Source organism: Bubalus kerabau, chromosome 3, assembly GCF_029407905.1.
Source record: "Bubalus kerabau isolate K-KA32 ecotype Philippines breed swamp buffalo chromosome 3, PCC_UOA_SB_1v2, whole genome shotgun sequence".
Classification (NCBI taxonomy): Eukaryota; Metazoa; Chordata; class Mammalia; order Artiodactyla; family Bovidae; genus Bubalus; species Bubalus kerabau.
The window spans coordinates 91,120,477-91,140,379 of record NC_073626.1 but is presented as its reverse complement, the minus strand read 5'-3'; the positions used below and the strand labels follow the sequence as shown (position 1 = coordinate 91,140,379).

General features: G+C 38.9%; 1 protein-coding gene across 3 annotated transcripts in view; it reads left to right on the top strand.

The window, feature by feature from the left end:
- DAPL1 (death associated protein like 1) overlaps positions 1 to 19,247 on the top strand; it is a 110,418-nt gene extending 91,171 nt beyond the window's left edge. For all 3 annotated transcript variants that reach the window (XM_055572489.1, XM_055572488.1, XM_055572490.1), the window contains 3 exons: positions 6,566 to 6,653; positions 10,602 to 10,662; positions 18,970 to 19,247. In XM_055572489.1, coding sequence (XP_055428464.1) covers positions 6,566 to 6,653; positions 10,602 to 10,662; positions 18,970 to 19,086 — 266 coding nt within the window. In that variant the 3' untranslated portion in view covers positions 19,087 to 19,247. The remainder of the gene's footprint in view (positions 1 to 6,565; positions 6,654 to 10,601; positions 10,663 to 18,969) is intronic.
- Positions 19,248 to 19,903: the final 656 nt, after the last annotated feature.

Sequence of the window (19,903 nt, the reverse complement as noted above, 5' to 3'; positions counted from 1 at the left end):
CTAAGTCACAAGGCAGAGTTTGCCCAAACCTTCATGGTGGTCATCTTTTTCACACACATTCTCCACTGATTATTGAAGGAAAGAAGCTCAATTTTTCTTGGAGGTTTGTCTTTCTTTATCTTAACCACCCTCTACCAAACAAGATGCAAAATGATTGAAAAATCTTAATTGAAAAATTATTGTATAGCATTCTAAACTCAAGGGTCCACTTTTGAAAACTACAAAAATCCATAAACTACAAAAGTGACCACCAAAGTATAACACTTAGTCATAGATAGGAAATCAAAATTTTGTTTTCTCCACATCAATGTAGGTTTTCTAATGAAACTATTAAAAAATAGTTTTAATATTACATTAAATTACATTAATGTAATGTAAATTGCATTACATTAAATCTGTAACATTCTTTAAAAATCTCTAGTTCATTTTACCTATTAAAAGGACCTGAAGTCTTGTATTTGAATATATTTGTATTCAAAGTCCTGTTAAAATTTTAATCAGTTCATTTTGCACTTTGCCCAATTCTAGTTGGTTGTTCTACCAAGGTTCAAAAGGCAATATAGTCCCAAACATGGAATTACATAAATAACTACAAATTTAATTGAGCTAATTTAGTTACAGTAAAACTTTGAGGTCCTGTGAGTTAGACCAACTAGTTTAAATAAAACTGGCAAGAATCTGATTGCAAATGTTGGTTGCAAATGTTTATTTTTTTTAATGGCTTGTTTAGGGAATTCCCTGGTGGTCCAGTGGTTAGAACTCTGAGCTTCCACTGCTGAGGTTGTGGGTTCAATTCCTGGTTGGGGAACTAAGTTCCAGCAAGCCACACTGCTGCTGCTGCTAAGTCGCTTCAGTTGTGTCTGACTCTGTGCGACCCCATAGACGTCAGCCCATCAGGCTCCCCCATCCCTGGGATTCTCCAGGCAAGAACACTGGAGTGGGTTGCCATTTCCTTCTCCTATGCATGAAAGTGAAAAGTGAAAGTGAAGTCACTCAGTCTTGTCCAGCTCTTAGCGACCCCATGGACTGCAGCCCACCAGGCTCCTCCGTCCATGGGACTTTCCAGGCAAGAGTACTGGATTGGGTTGCTATTGCCTTCTCCAGCAAGCCGCACAGCTCAACCAAAAAGAAAATGAACAAAAATAAAAAACAATAACATTTAAAAAAAAAAAAGGCTTGTCTAGACCCAGGGAGATCCAGGAGATAAGTGTCAACAGTATTCCCTGAAAAATTTTGAAGATGACCCTCCCACAAGGTTCCATCTGGTTCAATCACCCCTGTGTAGTGAGAGCCTTACTCTATATCTAGGTGTATCCACATATAGTGTGGAGGGATCCTCCTCTGCTCCTTTCTACTGTACTTCGCTGAACAAGTGAGATTACTTATCAGAACAAGTTTGGTACAAGAACTATACTCTGAAAATTCAAGGTGTGGTTGACTTGTGCTTCCTAAATCACTCAGAGCCCACAGCCCTGGATAGATTCAAAGACTCCTGGATGAAAGTAAGAATCTTGTGAGAAGAATTTTTTCAAAATTGGGTATAGCTGCTTTGCAAATTGTGTTAGTTGCTGCTATACAACGAAGTGAATCAGCTGTATGTATACATATGTCCCCTCCCTCTTGGATCTGCCTCCCTGCCCCACCCCACTGCACCCCACCCCAGCCCACCCTCACCCCTCCAAGTCATCACAGAGCACCAAGCTGCGCTCCCTTCACTATACCGCAGGTTCCCACTATCTGTTTTATACACGACAGTGCACGTATATCAACATCCGTTTCCCAATTCATCCCCTTTCCCCCCGCTGTGTCCAAACATCTGTTCTTTACGTTTGCATCTCTATTCTTGCCCTACAGAGAGGTTCATCTGGACCATTTTTCTAGATTCCTTATATATGCATTAATACAAAATATTTGTTTTTCTCTTTCTGACTTACTTCACTGTGTGTGAAAAACTCTAGGGTCTGTCATGAGAGGATTTTTATTTTCCCCTCAAATGTCTCTGTTTTATTGTTCTGAAGAATGAAGAACTCCCAGGTTTGCATTCTCTTTACTTTTTTTTTTCTTTTTCTTTTTTTGGCATTTGCTTTTCTAAGTGCACTGTATTCTTTCGAAAGGGAGGGAACATGATAGATTTTCTTTTGTAGGTAGATGGGAATAGTTAGACTCACATTAAAGACGTTACAATAAAAACCATCTAGTGACTTCTACTGAGTTCCCCAAAACCCTTCTAAAATATTCATGACAGATACACTTCTTTTCAGCACACTGTGGGGCCAGAGAATATACTATTGTACTATGCGGTCTACTTCACTTTGAATAAAAGTTATATGCAGCCAGGCTCTGCCTTTCAGGAACTTTTGCTCTTTGGTTTTCATTCTGTCCTCTGGAAAAACAAATGTAAATAATAATAACTACTAATTATTAAGTGCTTCCCATGTATCCAGGTGCTTCTGTTACCTCTATTTTTTAGGACAACTCACACAATCAGTATCATTCCCTTTTGAAGGATGCAAAAACTGTGCCACAGAGGAATTTAAGTATTTTGTCCAAGGTCACAGAGCTCGGGCAGGGTAGAGCTCTCTGACCCTAATAACATCTCCTCACCAGGAAACCAGGCCTCCTCCATAAGACAGCCTCTAAAATCCTTGAAAATGACACCATAAGTTTCCCTTATGCCTCTGCTTCCTCAGAAGAGGTCTTTCCAGTGTGACACGGCTTCTTCTCCTCTCTGGTCACTCTCCTCTGGACATTGTCTAGACTGTCCACGTCCTTTCAAATGAACAGCACAGACCTCAACATTCCAAAGTTCTTCTCACTTTAAACTGGTGCTCATTTTAACTATAACAAGTGTGCTTCTGTAGCTGGCAATGATAATCAGTGGAAGAAAACATGTGAAAACCATAACAGAGAAAACAAAAGGAATACTAATAGGAAAGTAATTACAACACTCCATGTTTAAAAAGCATTTCTCATTTCTCGTAAGAATGAAAGATACTACTGAAGGGTACTGAAGACCCAAGCTCTAGCTCTGGAGCTATTGTGATTTGATTCTTCTTGGCAGAAGAGAGAGCTGTGCTGTGAGCAACACCCTTCATACAGAGGCATACTCTCCTCAAGCAGTCTCCAGAAAAGGTGCCTCTCGGTTTATTTCATCTCTATTTCCCATGGCTATTCAAAAGATGTTTCCACATCATTTCCATTTCTGTTGCTGATTATTTTGTATGCTGTGTGTGTGTATGTGTGTGAATTTAAAGCAGAGCCTAGTGGCTCAGATGGTACAGAATCCACCTCAATGCAGGATACCCAGATTCAATCCCCGGCTTGGGAAGATTCCCCTGGAGGAGGGAATGACAACCTACTCCAGTGTTCTTGCTATGGACAGAGGAGCCTGGTGGGCTACACAGTCCATCGGGTTGCAAAGAGTCGGACACAACTGAGTGACTAACACACACACACGTGTGTGTGTAAACACAGGACTTTTCCCCCCCTGGACTATATCTAGTATTATAAAAGTATAGTGATATGCTTTTATTATCAATAGAAAAACTTGGTTATTCAAAATGACTAAGAAGAGTTTATTCCATGAATACAAGAATGGTTTGATAGTAAAATATTCATTAATATATACTTATAAAACTTTTATCTATTAACATAATTAACCACATTAAGGAGGAAAACCATATGATCATATACATTAATTATAAAAGAGCATCTAGTCAAATTCAACCTGTGTTTGTAATTTTTTAAGCCAATGAAACAGTAATAGAAGGATATTTCCTTAATACGGTAAAAGAAATGCATTTGAATAGGTATATATATTACAGACATGTGTTTGTGTGTATATCCAACTACGTACACATTATACTTAATGGGAAAACACTAAAAGTAATCCCTTAAAAAATTAAGATGACAAAGATGTCCTTCATGACCACTATTTAATATTATTCTAGAGGAAGAAATAATATTCTATTGTTTGCAGATTATATAATTTTTAACCTGGAAAATAAAAGGGAATCAACAAAAATACTATAAACAATAAGAGATTTCAATAAGATATGGATATAAAATCAATGATATTAATATAAGAACAACAATCCGTGAGAGCTATAATGGAAGAATAGACCCTCTTTACAATTGCAACAACAACAACAAAGAGAAAATGCTTAGGGAATAAACCTAATAATAAATGTGTGAGATTCATGTGAACAAGTTACTAAAGGACCCAAAAGAGGATGTAAAAAAGGAAAAGCATACCATGGTCTTGAAAAGAGAGCAACCAGGATATGAAGATATGAATTTTCCCTTAAAAAATAGTCTAAGGGCTTCCCAATGGTTCAGTGGTAAAGAAGCCGCCTGTCGATGCAGGAGACACGAGTTTGACCCCTGATCCAGGAAGCTCCCACAGGCCATGCAGCTGACTAAGCCCACGCACCACAGCTATTGAGCCTCTGCTCTAGAGCAAGTGCCCCTCAACAATGAGAAGCCTGCGCACCACAATCAAAGCATAGCCCCCTCTTGCCACAACTAGAGAAAAGCCCACACTGCAAGGAAGACCCAGCACAACCAAAAATAAATAAATAAGATTTTTTAAAAATCTATAAATCTAAAGCAAGACCATTAAAAGACTACCAGCAGGATATTTTTGGTGGGAATTGACAAAATGATTCAAAAGTTCATATGGAAAAATAAATAAGAATAGCTAATAAAATTCTGCAAAGTAAATATAGCAAAGAAAGACTATCAATTAAAATATAAAGCTACAATCTTTAAAATAAAGTTGTAACAGCATATAAAAAGAGAAAATTTAAACAGTCTTTAAAAAGAAAATACAACTGCCTTCTGAAACACAGAAATAAGCTCAACTTTTAATAAAATATAAGAAATGCAAATTACCTTTCTTTTTCTTATTGGTTAATGAAATGAAATATTTTCTAGTTCACATTGTTGCTTGAGGTATAGGGAAACAATCAATGTCATTGTAGCTAGTGAGATTGTAAACTAATGCAACTTCTGTGAAGGATAATTTGACAAGATTGAACAAAATTACAAATGCACATACTCTTAAGAATTAATAAGATCACTTCTAGGAATTTACCCCATGGATATACTTGTACTTGTGCAAAATTATGTACATGAAAAGGATATTCATTACAGCATTGTAGAATGCTGTAATGTCCATATTATAGAATGTCCATATAATGAAATTTTAAAGCAGATGTCAAAAAAAAAGACATTCTCTTTTTACATATATTCTTTTTTTTACACATATATTTTTACATATATATGTGATACATATATACATATATATCTCTTTTTACACACAAATAGGGAACTTACTCCAAAGTGCATGACTGAATGAAAAATATAAATAAGCAAGATGTAGAACAATGTCTGCTGCCATTAAAAAAATATATAGGTATGTGTATAGAATGTCTATGGATGAATACATAGGAAACTTGTTAACGTTAGCAGTATTTAGGGAGGTGAACTGGAAACCTAAAAATAATTGTAGAAGAGACCTTTCCATGTTTTTTGAATTGTGTGCTTTATGAATGTATATTACATAGTCAAAAAATGAATAGTTTTAAAAGAAAAATGAAGTCAATTCACGAAGGCATTGAGAAAGAGAAGAGGTTTTCTTATTTTTCGCTTTATTGAAGGCAGTTTTAGAAAATTGCCAATCTAACATTTCCATAAAAAGAATTAACAGGCTCAAACAAATCAATGTCCATTTAGCTTTTAATCATTTGAGCTTGTCAGATTTCAAATGTGCAAATTTCCTGGGAACAGAAAAAAGTATTTGCTTTGACTTGCAATATGAAATGGGTTGTTCCTTTTCAAGTTGATTTCATCTGACATTGTTAAACACTTGAATTGCTGTTAGGTCATCTGTAGCCTAATTAACACTAATTGATCTCTTGAACGGCAGGATTATTAATGCATTTTAATTACTTATTAGAACATCTGAGCTTCTCCAACATCGGAGGTTTGAGGTCTGGGATGGAAGGTGGGTATCTGGTGGGATCAGAAGCATCTCTCTTGAATTAAGTGCCTGTTATCACCGCTGCCCTGACTTTTGGCTCTTTCTCCAATCTAGCTTTTGAAAGCTTTGGTTGGATTAAAAAATTTGCAAGCCTTGCACTTTAATCTTGTGGGAAAACAGGAGGGTCACACTGTAATTGTCAGTTGCTATCATGAAGAATGTAATTGGTTTGATAATAAGAAAAAATGTTTTTCAGTGAAATGCCTAAGGGAATGCATTGTTATCTCCTCCCAAATCGAAGGTATAAACACCACTGCTTTTTTTTTAGTCTTAGTTCCCCCTCTCTGAACACAAACAGGCAAAAACCTCAGCCCTTCTCTCCTTCCCACTTTGATTGAATTTTTTTTTTCTTCTGTAACATTACCTCAAGGTACTTTTTTTATTATGTTGTTTTAGATAAAAGTTCAGCTCTTCAAAAGGTTCTGAAATTCTTCAAATGTCAATTCATACCTTGAATAATAAAACTAACTTTCTCTTGCTGCCCTAACCATGTCTCCTGTGCTGATTCTTCTTTGTTTATAGTAAAAGCTGGAGGAAAGCGAATTTCCAAAAAACAGGAAATTGGCATCTTGGAGAGACACACCAAGAAAACAGGGTTAGAGAAAACAAGGTAGGAGACTGCTTCATTTCTTTTCCTTCGTCATCTCGAGTTTTAGATAATTCTGCTGCCAGAAGTCAGAGGCATTGCGGTATCTTAGGGCAAACCAAGGCTCCCCAGACACTGGCTAACCAGAGTTAGAGGCAGCAGGTGGGGTGGGGTGGGGTGGGGTAGGTGATGGGGGTCAAGATGGGAGGGGAAAGCGGTGGGGGGAGGTAACTACCCTCTGGAGACTCTCTGCCCACCCTCCTCCTCTCTGCAGACAGCCTAACTGCCTGCTATTAAAAAACACAGTCCTAAATGCATCAAAACTGGACTCAACATTTCTTTTTCACCTTAGCCTTTAAAGTACTACGGTCTTGTATTTGCAATATGCTTTCTGCTGAAGCAAATCTCCTGAATTAAAAACAAATGCTTTCTTGTTTGTTTATTTCAAATTCCTCACTCAATTATTTAGAAAATAATGGCCACTATATTTGGCACAGCCAAAAGGCATCTGGATACTGAGGTTGTTTTCTCCCTGAATTCCTTCCCGGATAACCTTGACACTGTGTGCTTTTCTCAGAGCTAAGCAAAGAGCCATGGGCTGGATCTCTTGTACAAATGGCCCAGCCCTCTATGCCTTGGGTAAGGAAAATAGTGCCTTCAAAAAGAAGCATATTAAGTTAGCTCCTCCAAATAGGGGCATTTCAGAGACTAATTTCAGGGTAATTTCCATAGGTGAGTTCACGAGTAATTCAAAAGGAGTAAATTATAAGATGCTCAGATATGTCCTTAACACTTAAAATGGTAACAGTTTCAGAAAGAACATGTGAAAGCAAATAGGCTATGGAATTTCTCAGATTTTTTTTTCCATATAAAATTACTTTTTAGATCACTTTAAAAGTTTTCTTCTTGATTTCTGGAAAGAATTTTTGTTGAGGGTTTTTCTACTTTAAAATGAAATACTCTATCTCATACATAAAGAATTCATATAATTCAGTAGCCAAAAAGCAAACACACCAGTTTTAAAATGGACAGATTTGAGCAGACATTTTCCCAAAGAAGAATCAGATAACCAACAGGTACATGAAAAGATGCTCAACATTATTAATTATCAGGGAGAAGCTGCAAATCAAAACTACGATGAAATATCACCTTACATCTGTCAGAACGGCTATTACCATGAAGTCAAAAAATAACAAACTGTGGCAAGGATGTGGAGAAAAGGGAACATTTGTGCATTCTTAGTTTCTAATATAACACCTATGGAAAGCAGAATGGAGTTTCCTCCAAAATTAAAACTAGAACTGCCATATGACCCAGCTATTCTACTTCTGAATATTTACCTGAGGAAAATAGAAACACTAACTTGAAAAGATACGCACATTCCCACATTTATTGCAGCATTATTATAGTAGCCAAGATATGGAAGAAACCCAAGCGTCCATTAATGGATGAACGGATTTTTTAAAATGTGATACCTACATACATACACATGTGTGCACACACACACCAACACGCTCACACAGAGGAATATTTTTCAGCCATATAAAAGAAGGAAATCCTACCACTTGTAACAATATGGATGGACCTGGAAGGCATTATACTAAATGACATAAGTCAAACAGAAAAAGACAATTAACATGTGATCTATCTTGTATGAGAAATTGAAGAAGAAAAAACCCCAGAAAAACAGCAACAAAAATCTCAAGCTCTTAGATACAGAGAGCAGATTAGTAGTTGCAAAAGCTGGTGGGGGGGGGGCAGGGAGGGGGGATGGTGACACGTAGAAAATGGGTGAAGGGCATCATCAGGTACAAACTTCCAATTATAAAATAAATAAGCCATGCGGATGCAATGTACAGCATAGTGCCTATGGTTAATGATTTTGCTGTTGTTCAGTCGCTCAGTTGTGTCCGACTCTGTGTGACCCCATGGACTGCAGCACACCAGACTTCCCTGTCCTTCACCCTCTCCCACCATGACCCCTCCATCTTGGGTGGCCCTACATGGCATGGCTCAATATTTCATTGAATTAGACAAGGATTGTTAGTGATACTGTATTGTATATTTGTAAGTTGCTAAGAGAATAAACCTTAAAACTTCTCATTATAAGAAAAAATATTTAACTATATATGGTGAGAAATATTAACTAGACTTATTGTGATCATTTTGCAGTATACACAATATCAAATAATTATGTTGTACACCTGAAACTAATGGAATCTTTATGTCAGTGATAGCTCAATTTTTTAAAATTTGCCCATTTGGCATTGAGTGTTTGTTTCTTCTGAATCACAAAATAATCACCACATAGTGAAAGCAAAGCCCTAAGCCCTCAATAGTGAGAGTCACATATTATTTATCTCCTGACCCAGCATCTAGGACAGTTCCTAGAATAGAGAAAGTACTCTGTAAATGACATCAGACTGTCATTGAATTGTCAGCTGGTTAACTTTGAAAGCCTATCCTGATGTTAAAATCTGACTCAAGCATAAGCTCTGTTTATTGTGACACTCGTCATCATCCCTAGGCCAGGGACTCGGGAACTAGAGAGTCATAACTTGAAAATGGCCTTCTAGTTGGCAGCCGGTGGACAAGTCATTTTTCTCTATACCTCAGCAAATGGGACTTACTGTTAATCCGAACATCAAGTGAACATTATGAGAAGGAGTTGCCTAGAGAGTTATAAAGTGGTGAGTGGAACCCTCTTTAAAAATGCAATTATTTGCTGCTGCTGCTGCTTCTAAGTCGCTTCAGTCGTGTGCGGCTCTGTGCGACCCCCTAGACGGCAGCCCACCAGGCTCCCCTGTCCCTGGGATTCTCCAGGCAAGAACACTGGAGTGGGTTGCCATTTCCTTCTCCAATGCATGAAAGAGAAAAGTGAAAGTGAAGTCGTTCAGTCACGTCAGACTCTTAGCGACCCCATGGACTACAGCCCACCCGGCTCCTCTGTCCATGGGATTCTCCAGGCAAGAGTACTGGAGTGGGGTGCCATTGCCTTCTCCGAATTGTTTTCTAATAGTCATTAAAAGATGAGAATTGGACAACTGCAGAACCTAAACAGCTAGAACTAGCTTTCTTGCACTATTTACTGGGGATAGATATAGGTATGTGGGACTCGAAGCTTATAGAATTGGGAGGCCATTTTAAGGAAAGACAGTATAAAATTATAAATATGAGATGGTTAGGGCCCCCTTGGAAGGAGACTGCACAATGAGAGGCCCTGGAGCTTCCCCAGCTTCCCCATGAAGTCAACTCTGTTCTTCATATCCGCTTCATGTTTGCAGGGATATGATTGCTTCCTTTTCATGGGCAAATATCCCTCCTTATATATTCTAGGAAAACAGCTCTTGAAAAATATATCATAGAAAATAAATTCCTAAGCATCATCAAATTTATTTTCCTTTCCTAATAACTTCTACTAACCAACCCACACATACACAAAATAGGCCAAGAGCAGAGTTCCTTCAAGAAATTACACTGGAAGCTCGTCCCTCGTTGAAACTCTGCTACAAAACAATGTGGCCTGAGAAAAGAACTCAGACACAGAAGAGTACCAGCTATGTGGTGCATTTTGCTATGTACAAACAAAGTCAAAACTAATATATGGGGCAGTAAGGCAGGGTAGTGATTATCCTTAGGGGCAGCCAGTTTGACTAATGCTACAGGTCTGTAAATATTCGCCAACCTATATGTTGATAATGTGTGCACTTTTCTGCATGTATACTCTACTTTGAAGAAAAAATTTTTAAATATTAATAAATTTATTATAATTAAAATTATAATAACTTGGCCTGCAAAGCTTGTAGTTCATGGTCACACAGAGCAGGATTTTGTGGGTTTTTTTAATCTTCCAGAAGTAGCCAAGCAGCATGAAAGCGTAAAGACCAAGTAGAAAACCATCTATGCAGATCATTTAGCATCTTTAGTGGGAAAGTTGCTGCTTCTATATGAGGTTTCTTTTCATCTTCACAGTGCCACTGCAAATGTTGCCAAAATACAGACGATGGATGCCCTGAATGACACGCTGGAGAAGGTGAGCCATGGGTGAGGCAGATCACGTGATACTCCTAGCCAGTTTTCACCTAGCTGATCACGCTACATGGGTGAATGAGCGGATGACCAGAATTTTTTTCCAACTCAGAGGTTTGATGTCCCTGTGAAAGAATCTGCTTTCAGTTCAAGGAACACAGTCATTTTGATGGGAAAAGCTGATGCTCCCGAATTCCTAGCATCTATTTAAGAAATCATTTCAAAAATAAGATAGGAAATTAAGCAGGAATCATGATGCCAAATTGGCAGAACTTTACGTTGCCATCCATTTATTTTCTGGAGACCTTGGCATGTTGCTCAAATAAGGCAAACTGTGTACTAGGAATTCAGCCCTTTTTGACCTTCCTCCCCACCACTGCTTTCCCATATGGAAATGTTTGATCTGAGGCCAGGATGGGTGGAGGGTTGCCCAATTTAAGACTGGAGGAAGGCTTGGCACTGGCTGGCTTTATCTAATAGAGTCTATTTATAAAGGTGGTCGACCATTACTATTTTTATTTCTGTATCTTGAATTCTTTCTTAGTAGCTCAGGAAACTCAGAAAGTTCTTCCTGAATAGACAGTGGTTTAATTTTGGGTTCAATAGTTTGTTTTTAAATGTTGTAAGTGATCCGAGTGAGGATCCTTATTCTACTCCTAGGGAGGGGGCAGATACACTGAATTCAGGCATTGAAGAACCACCATTTCTGTTATCCCAACATATATTGAAGGTACAGGACTGGGTGTCCTTTGTAGAAGGAAGACTTGCTGTTATTGCCAACATCAGGGGTCTGAAATATTAATAGATTAGAATGGAAATTGTGCAGCTAAACTTCTGGGACCTCTCTTTGGTACTGGCTTCTCCTCTTACTGTCTTTAAAGCTTTGAGCAAGTTATTGATCTTGTACCTCTGATTTGCCATTTGTAAGATGAGGATAAGGAAGAGATGGTTGTTGTGTGGAATCAATGAGATTCACACACAGGAATCTCTTAGAACAGTGCCTGACACATGGAAACCTGTCTGCATTCTCTGCTCTGATTAGTAGCATCCATTTTATGACAGTGTAATGGAAAGTTATGTCTGAGGCCCCTGAGGCAGGTAGTAGTACCAGATGAGATCTTGACAATAGACCATAGCTACAGAGCCTTCTCACATGGTGGAGTGTTGTTCTCCCATCAGCGGGCAGGTTATAAATGACTGTTTGCCTTCCTGACTTTAGAAGAAGGGAAGGGGTGGATGGTGATCTGCCTCTTGCATTCTCTGGCTCCTGCTGTCCAAACACCTCATCCTCAGGGGCAAGAGATGTCCACAGTAAGTGGAACTGAGTGGAATAGATACATTCCTCTAAAATATGTTAACCCAAAATAAAGTGTTTAAAAAGAGTGGTCAGTAAAGGTCAATTATGCTGTACTTTAGGTATGATGCTGGAGTCTTCACTGTTTTTTAATAGACACATGTGTATATGTCTATGGCATAAAGGACTCTTTCCCTGCCAGTTAAAAATAGCACCTCTGTATTTCAAAGATAAAATAATCAAATAGCAACAACAATAAGTTATATTTTGAAATCATAAGAAAACACAGATGGTGTGTTGTTACAAATATTTTTAACAGTAACTATTCTATATTTTAAAAACCCTTTAACACTTAGCTCAATGTGTACTGTGTGGGACTGTGTATATTACTGATTACAACAGTTTCTGGCATCAGCTGTCAGGTACCTGGGTCCTGTGCTGGCTCTGTCACTTGGTAGCTGTGTGTCTTTAGCCAGGTTGCTTCACTTTTCTGTGCTTCTATTTCCTTTTCTGTAAATAGGAATGTGATTCACAGAATCCACTTCACAAAGATGTGAAAATAAAATGAGGTCATATAACATGTGCAAAGGACTCAGCATAGTGCCAGACACACTTAGCCCTCGGGACGGGTTAGCTTCTATTCCCTGGGGGAGATGTCCTATAGAGCATCACTTGGAATCCAGGCAAAGGATAAGAGACCAGTAATAGAGTCCCAAGATTACCCTAAGTCACTGTATTGAATATGGAGGTTGGTGGGATCCACGTGTTCCCTTACAGCTGAGTAAAATTTTCCATAAATCCATAATTCAACCTGAAGTGTAACAGGATTTCATAATAAAGGTCAACCTGAGGTGGAAAGAACAATGCCTTTTAAAAAATAGATCTGCTGAGATCAGTGGTTGCCAGAGAGTAGGAGGAGGAGTTGACCACAAAGTGGCAGGAGGGAATTTTGAAGAGTGATAGAAAGGTTCTATATCTTGATTGTGGTGGTGGTCACAGACTGTATACACTTAAGAACATCCATAGAGCTGAACACTGAAGAGGGCATATATTTTACTGTGGATAAATTATTCTGTAATTTTAAATGTAAAAATTGTATGATTATTAATAAACAGTCTAATACAAAAAAAGATGTAAAATACAGAGATGTAGATTTTTGCTAATAAATTTCCATCTGCATTATGATGACTCCCCCAACAATACATATTGTCATGAAGATCTAACCATATATAATTGGCCTGAAGAAATATTGTAGCAGTAATGAGGGTCATAGACTCTGCATTTATTAGCATTCATTCATGCTCTCAGCTAGAATTATATCTAGTTAGTAGAACCCATGTTAATTCTCATGCCAGTTTAAGAACTTAAGAGTCCAAAACAGTGAGAGTTACAACCCTACTCATAGGATCTCATTAACAATTCAACCATGGCAGGAAATTTCTATCCATATACTATTCATGTCTGTATACCCTTTTAAAACCAACCTAGATTTAAGATTTTGGAGAATGAAAAACAATTCCCCAAAGGTTGGAATTGTACAAATCTAAGTGGAAAGGAGGGCTTCCCTGGTGGCTCAGTGGTAAAGAACCCACCTGCCAATGCAGGAGACGTGGGTTCAATCCCTGAGTCAGGAAGATCCCTGGAGAAGGAAGTGGCAACCCACTCCAGTATTCTTGCCTGTAAAATCCCATGGTCAGAAGACCCTGGAAGGCAACAGTCCATGGGGTCTCAAGAGTCAGATACGCCTTAGTGACTAAACAATAACAAAGTGGAAAGCAACCTAAAATTTCCTCTCCCATTCTTTCACCCACTCATCCCCACAAAGACCTCATGACCAACTACCTTCCTCCTACTCTCCCTTCCTCTCTTGCCAGTCCTTCCTACCTGTTTCAGCCATAAATACTGAAAGAATTCATGTTGCTCAGTGATGGGCCATGCAACGTGTTTATTCTTGCAGAAGATGGGTTATATAAACTCTCCAAGCTAAAAATTTGGGAGATCTGGTCTTAGACCAAGTTCCACCTACTCCCTAGAGGTTTTTGACCTTTTAGAAGCCACGTAGCTCCTCTGAGATCTATGAATGCTCATTTACTTGATTATTTTAAGGCAAAGAATAAGAGAGAATGGTACTGCCAAATATGTTAATTCTCTGGATAGTCACAGAAGTAAGTTTGGCAATAGTTGTGAAGCTTCTCCCAACAGAAAAGTATCCAGTTAAGCCATTAGTAATGGAGTTGGGTTATAGTGTGGATGTGGGTGGAATGTTGAAGCCTGGTTAAATTGGGGCCACTTTTCAAGCTGCCAGCTGTGTAACCAGGCTCACAGTGAGAAGTATGTGAAATGGGATCCTGGGGAAGAGGAAGCCATCAAAGGCATCTGCAAATCTAAAAAGGTTTCTCTTGTTCTGTGGATTAACATCACCGTAGGAGAATCCTTGAATTTCATCGACTGAATGTTTTGTGTTAAGCGCTTTGCGTAATGGGGTGTAGAAATCTAAGTGCCAACATTCAAGTTGGAAGTTAACACCCTGGAAAGATGAATGGAAGAGCTGCCAGTCTGCTAATACCACCTGACTTCAGGCTCTAAAACAAAACCTGCCACTGAGTTTCACAGCTCTAATCATAAAGACTTTTTAATATACTTCTTTGACTTTTTCTCTGAAATGAAAAATACAGGTTCTGAGGTCACAACTACCCGAGAGGAAGGTACATTCTCAATGTGGAACTTTCTATTAATCTGCTTTTCAAGTCCAATGTTTTGCCCCTTATGGGACGGAGTTGCAGCCAGGCAGAATCCTTACACGCATACTGGCCTTGAATTCATTCTCTTATGGACTTACCGTAGTTTCTTTTATCTTAATGAGTCAGACAAACACCTTTCATTCTACACATCCTATCATTTTACAAAGACTAATAATGAAAAATCCAAAACAACCCCAAAGTTAAGATGCCAGACTAAAGCTCAGCTGTTTGTAAGTTGGAAAGCTATTCCTACTTATTTTTGGTTAAGACTTGAATACAAAAATGTTCCTATCTCCACTGATATAAAATTTACAACAAATTAGGGCATTTAAGGGTTCATTACTTACCATTTCATCAGTTCTGAAGGTAGACCCTTTATAGGCTCTCTACCAACAACCCGCAAGTCTTTCTACTTTATTTTATTTATTTATTTATTTTTTAGTCTTTCTACTTTAGAGTGCCCCTGATCGAGGGGGTGAAGTATTTGAGAAAAAGAACTCAGCTCTCTTGTATTTTCATGCATTGCTATAAAGCCCTGACCCTCCCAAACTTGTACAGTTGTAAGTTAATAATCATGAGTGGTTCCTCTAAGGTTATTATCCTTGGCAGAATTATTTCCACTATATTCTCAGTCCTGTTGATTTTTTTCCCCCTCTAAAATTTACCAGGCCAGTTCACAGATGGCTAACAGCCCCCAGGGGCAGTCTCCCTTTCATTCTGACCTGTGTCATTCCTCTGTGGAGAAGCCATTCAGCAGAGCTCTTAGAACCTCAGTTAAATGACTTAGTTAAAAGGTAACCCCTAACCAGTGGGAATAAAAAATGGTAGAGCCACTATGGAAAACAATATGATAGTATCTCAAAAAATTAAATATAGAATTACCATGTGATCTAATAATTTCACTTCTCAATATATACCTGGAACTGGAAGTAGAGATTTGAAGAGAAATTTGTGCAACAGTGTTCATAGCAACATTATTCACAATAGCCACAAGGTGGAAGCCACCCAAGTGTCCATCAACCTATAAATGTATAAACAAAATGTGGTCTATAGACATGCAATGGAATATTATTCAACCTTTAAAAGGAAAGAAATTCTGACATATACTACAACATGGATAAACCTTGAAGGCATTATGCTAAATGAAATAAACCAGACACAAAAGAACAAGTATTGCATGCATGCTAAGTCACTTCAGTCGTATCTGGCTCTTTGAGACCCCATGGACTGTAGCCCACCAGGCTCCTCTGTCTGTGGGATTCTCCAGGCAAGAATACTGGAGTGAGTTGCCATGCTTTCTTCCAGGGGATTTTCCCACCTCAGGGATATTGCATGGTTCCACATACATGAGATACTTGGGGTGGTCAAATTCACAGAGATAGAAGGTAGAATGATGGTGGCCAGAGGCTGGAGGAGGAGATAATGAGGAATTATTCTTTAATGGGTACAAAATTTCAGTTTCGTATGATGGATACGTTCTGGAAATGGATGGTAGTGATGTCCATGTTAGCACAAGTTCGTGTACCCGACGCACAGTGAGTCCAAACATGCCAAAACATCAGAGTTTGGAGCAGAGAAAGGTTTATTGCAGGGTCATGCAAGGAGACAAGTGACTCATGCCCTAAAAAAGCCCTGAGCTCCCCAAAGGTTTTGGCAAAGCATTTTTAAAAGCCAGGTTTGGGGGTGGAATCTCAAGGTATTGATCAGCTCTGCACAGCGCTATGGTCAGCTGATGGTGAGGTAGCAAGGTGATGTTATAGGGTTAACATTATCAGTCCTTAAACTCCAGGAAGCCTGGGGCTATGTACTCATGGTCATCAAATAGTTAACATCAAGTCTTCCATTTGGTGGAGGGGTTTTCACATCTGTAAAATACCTCAGGAAATGTGCATCAAATGCTATTATCTAGGTACTTTAGAGAGGAGCTAAAGCAGAGGATATGGGGGAAGGCCTATCCTGGGAAGGCCCCATAGGGTCATGCTCAGTTTGAGTTATGCAACAATGTAAGTGTACTTAATGCTGTACTTAAAATGGATGAAATGGTAAATTTTATGTTATATGTATTTTGTCACAATTTTTAAATTACAAAAGAAATGTAGCCCCTGAACTGTGGAGATAACCCTGGAAATGATCAAATAATGAGTTAATGCCAAATTAAGCAATAGGCGTGCCATTACACACTGTTCTCTCCCCTTTTCCTTTTACACCTCCACCCATCATCCGTCTTGACACCTTAAGAACAATAATCACACTGTGGCTGTCTCTCTTCTGTCTTAACTTGTCATCTTGCTCCGTCTCACCTTGGCTAATTGCCCAGACTTCTGTTATATCAGAGCTACTTGTTCATTTCCTTTCTCACCCTCCTTTACCTTATATTTGACTTTAAGTACTACATCTTCCTACCTATAATCTCTTGAATGTGATTTAGAGCTAACCTGAAATAATCCATCTGTTTTAGTTGACACTAAAGACACCTAATCTGAAAGAAAACTACTGAAGTCAGTGACTTCTTAAGTTTCCTTTTGGTTCTAACCTTAAAAACAAAACAAGACATTCTGCTCTTACCACACTATAACATGTATGTCATGAGGCCCAATGTTAATTAATCTGACCCTCCAAAATTACCAGCTCTTTTTTAAGTTCTAAAGCAATATTTATAACCAATACCTCAGTTATGTTTCTTCCTTTCTACTAGAATGTCAGCATAGACCATCCTTGGGTTTAATTATTAAATAACTTGTAGCTTCTCATTGTAAAAAAACACTTTGAGCAAAACAAAGGCAAAGTAAAGAAAAAGACTAGGAATTGCCCATAATTCTACCCCTCAGAGATAAACAGTGTTAACACTTCAGTGTATATTCTTCCAGTGTGTTTAATTTTTTAAGACCAAGAAGAAAGAGCTTTCCGGAGTATGAAAGGGAGTGCTGTGTGCCCAGGGACATTTAAGAAGACATGTAAGGCACTTATGTTTCCCTGGCTTAGAAGAGCCCAAACAAGCCATAAACAGTGTGATGTTTGGGGTCATGAACAGTTTATCTCCCCTTTTATTTGACTTGAGTGTCAAGGCAAGGGCATCTAAGTTCAATAGAAATAAATTAAATTCCTAGTCAGCTGAGACATCCCTTCCTTGCTGGCTGAGGAAGGTGTCCTTAGGTTCCTTTATATTGAGTCAGTGGGCTGGAAAACCAATAAGTGGAATGGGCCCAACAGGCCACTGAGTCTAAATTCTCCTCCTAGGAAAAGTGTGTTTGAAATTGTCCCAGCATTGGGCATCCTTTATGATCTCATGCTGCCCTTGATGTAAACTCCATAAGGTCTCTTTGTCCCATATGAACTTCCTCTTATTGTCGAAGTCTCAGTCTGTGTTAGTTTAGGCTCATTTCCTCACAAATGTCTTCTGGAGGGATGACTCAGTTCAGTTCAGTTCAGTCGCTCAGTCGTGTCCGACCCTTTGCGACCCCATGAATCGCAGCACGCCAGGCTCCCTGTCCATCACCAACTCCGGGAGTTCACTCAGACTCACGTCCATCGAGTCAGTGATGCCATCCAGCCATCTCATCCTCTGTTGTCCCCTTCTCCTCCTGCCCCCAATCCCTCCCAGAATCAGAGTCTTTTCCAATGAGTCAGCTCTTCACATGAGGTGACTAGTGAGCTAATAAGTCATTCCTCAGCCTTCCCTTTACAATGATGGTTAGGTTGGACCATACGAAACAGCCAGTATTTGGCCATTTTTTTACCTACAAAAATAGAAATGTCACATGCTTCAATCTAAAAAATAACCCTAAGTTTTCCTAACTTCCTTCAGAGGCTCTTTATTTCTGATCTTTTGGCATCTGAGGGGTTCCTTCTCCCCACCCCAGGCCCTCTCCAATGTGCCCATAGCCTTCTTAGCATATTGTATTTCGTATGATGCATAGTGGTGCCAGAATAATGGTCAGTATTGGAGAACTGATGAAGATACGGTTAACCATTTCTATCTTTAAAAATATCACTTCAAAACATATATATAGATGCACATATATATATTATTTATATATTACATATAAAATATTTTATAGTTAAAAAAATTAAAAACATACTAGTGAGGGAAAACCCAGGTTAACACATATACTCATGGGTACAGAGCTAGAGGTGGTATGGAAAAGAGGTTATATCAAAGAACTAAACAAAACTGTGAAATTCCTCTGCCCAGCTGTTTTGCTTTCTACTATGTTAATACTTTATGACCCAAAAGATCCAATATGCTTATTTTTTTTTCTTTCCTTCTCACCTCTAGCTCAGCCATAAATTTCCAGCAGTAGCGCACATGGCACATCAAAAACCCAGACCTGCTCTGGAGAAGGTCACTCCACTGAAAAGGATCTACATTATTCAGCAGCCTCGAAAATGTTAAGCTGGGACGTAAAACAGCCGTCTAGCCAACTGCCTCGAATGTCTGAGAGCTTAGCAAAAAGGACCACACTTTGCATAGGCCTAGAGTACTTGCTTGGTAAATAAAACAGCTTTTATATCTTCTTTTTTGACTTCAGATAATAAAACATTCAAATTTGCAAATCCAATGCATCCTTGGACCTAGTTAGCATCCTATTGATGTTTACTATGTGCGTAATTTTGTTGAATAAATGGAGAAGATAGAAGGACTATTCCACGCCACCCCTGTGGATAAGCTCTTTTCTTCTTGATGCTGACCCTGAGTGGTTCCACCCACAGCAAGTTCTCCTTGAGGGCAAAGGTTAGAGAGCGGTCCACTGAGCTTTGCAAGGCGAACATTCTGTGCAAACCTGAGCAGTGATTCTTTTTGATAGGTTTGTCTTAAGATGCTTAAGTTTTCACTTGAGGTGAAACGTCTTTTCTAATTTCCCACATAAATGTGTAGTTTGTCTTGACGTTTTGTTGAGAGAAAACGAAAATATTAGATTTATTTCAGACATGTTCTCTTCTACAAAGCAATCAGGTTTAGAAGGTATTAATAGAATTCTACTTTTAGTGGCACATTTGCTCAGGGCTTCTGCAGAGTTCATGCTCTGGAACTGGGGGCTCCTGATGCTCAGGGCATTGTGGTTGGGGTACAGAAGTTGGTGTTCACTGGAGGCGAAGCTGAGAGGGAAAGTGTTGCTGTAGTTGAACCTACTCTAGCTCTCTTGCCCTCCAACACACACTCCATATACTCACAAATGAATAGCCAAAGACATCCCTAGGTGACAGTAGGG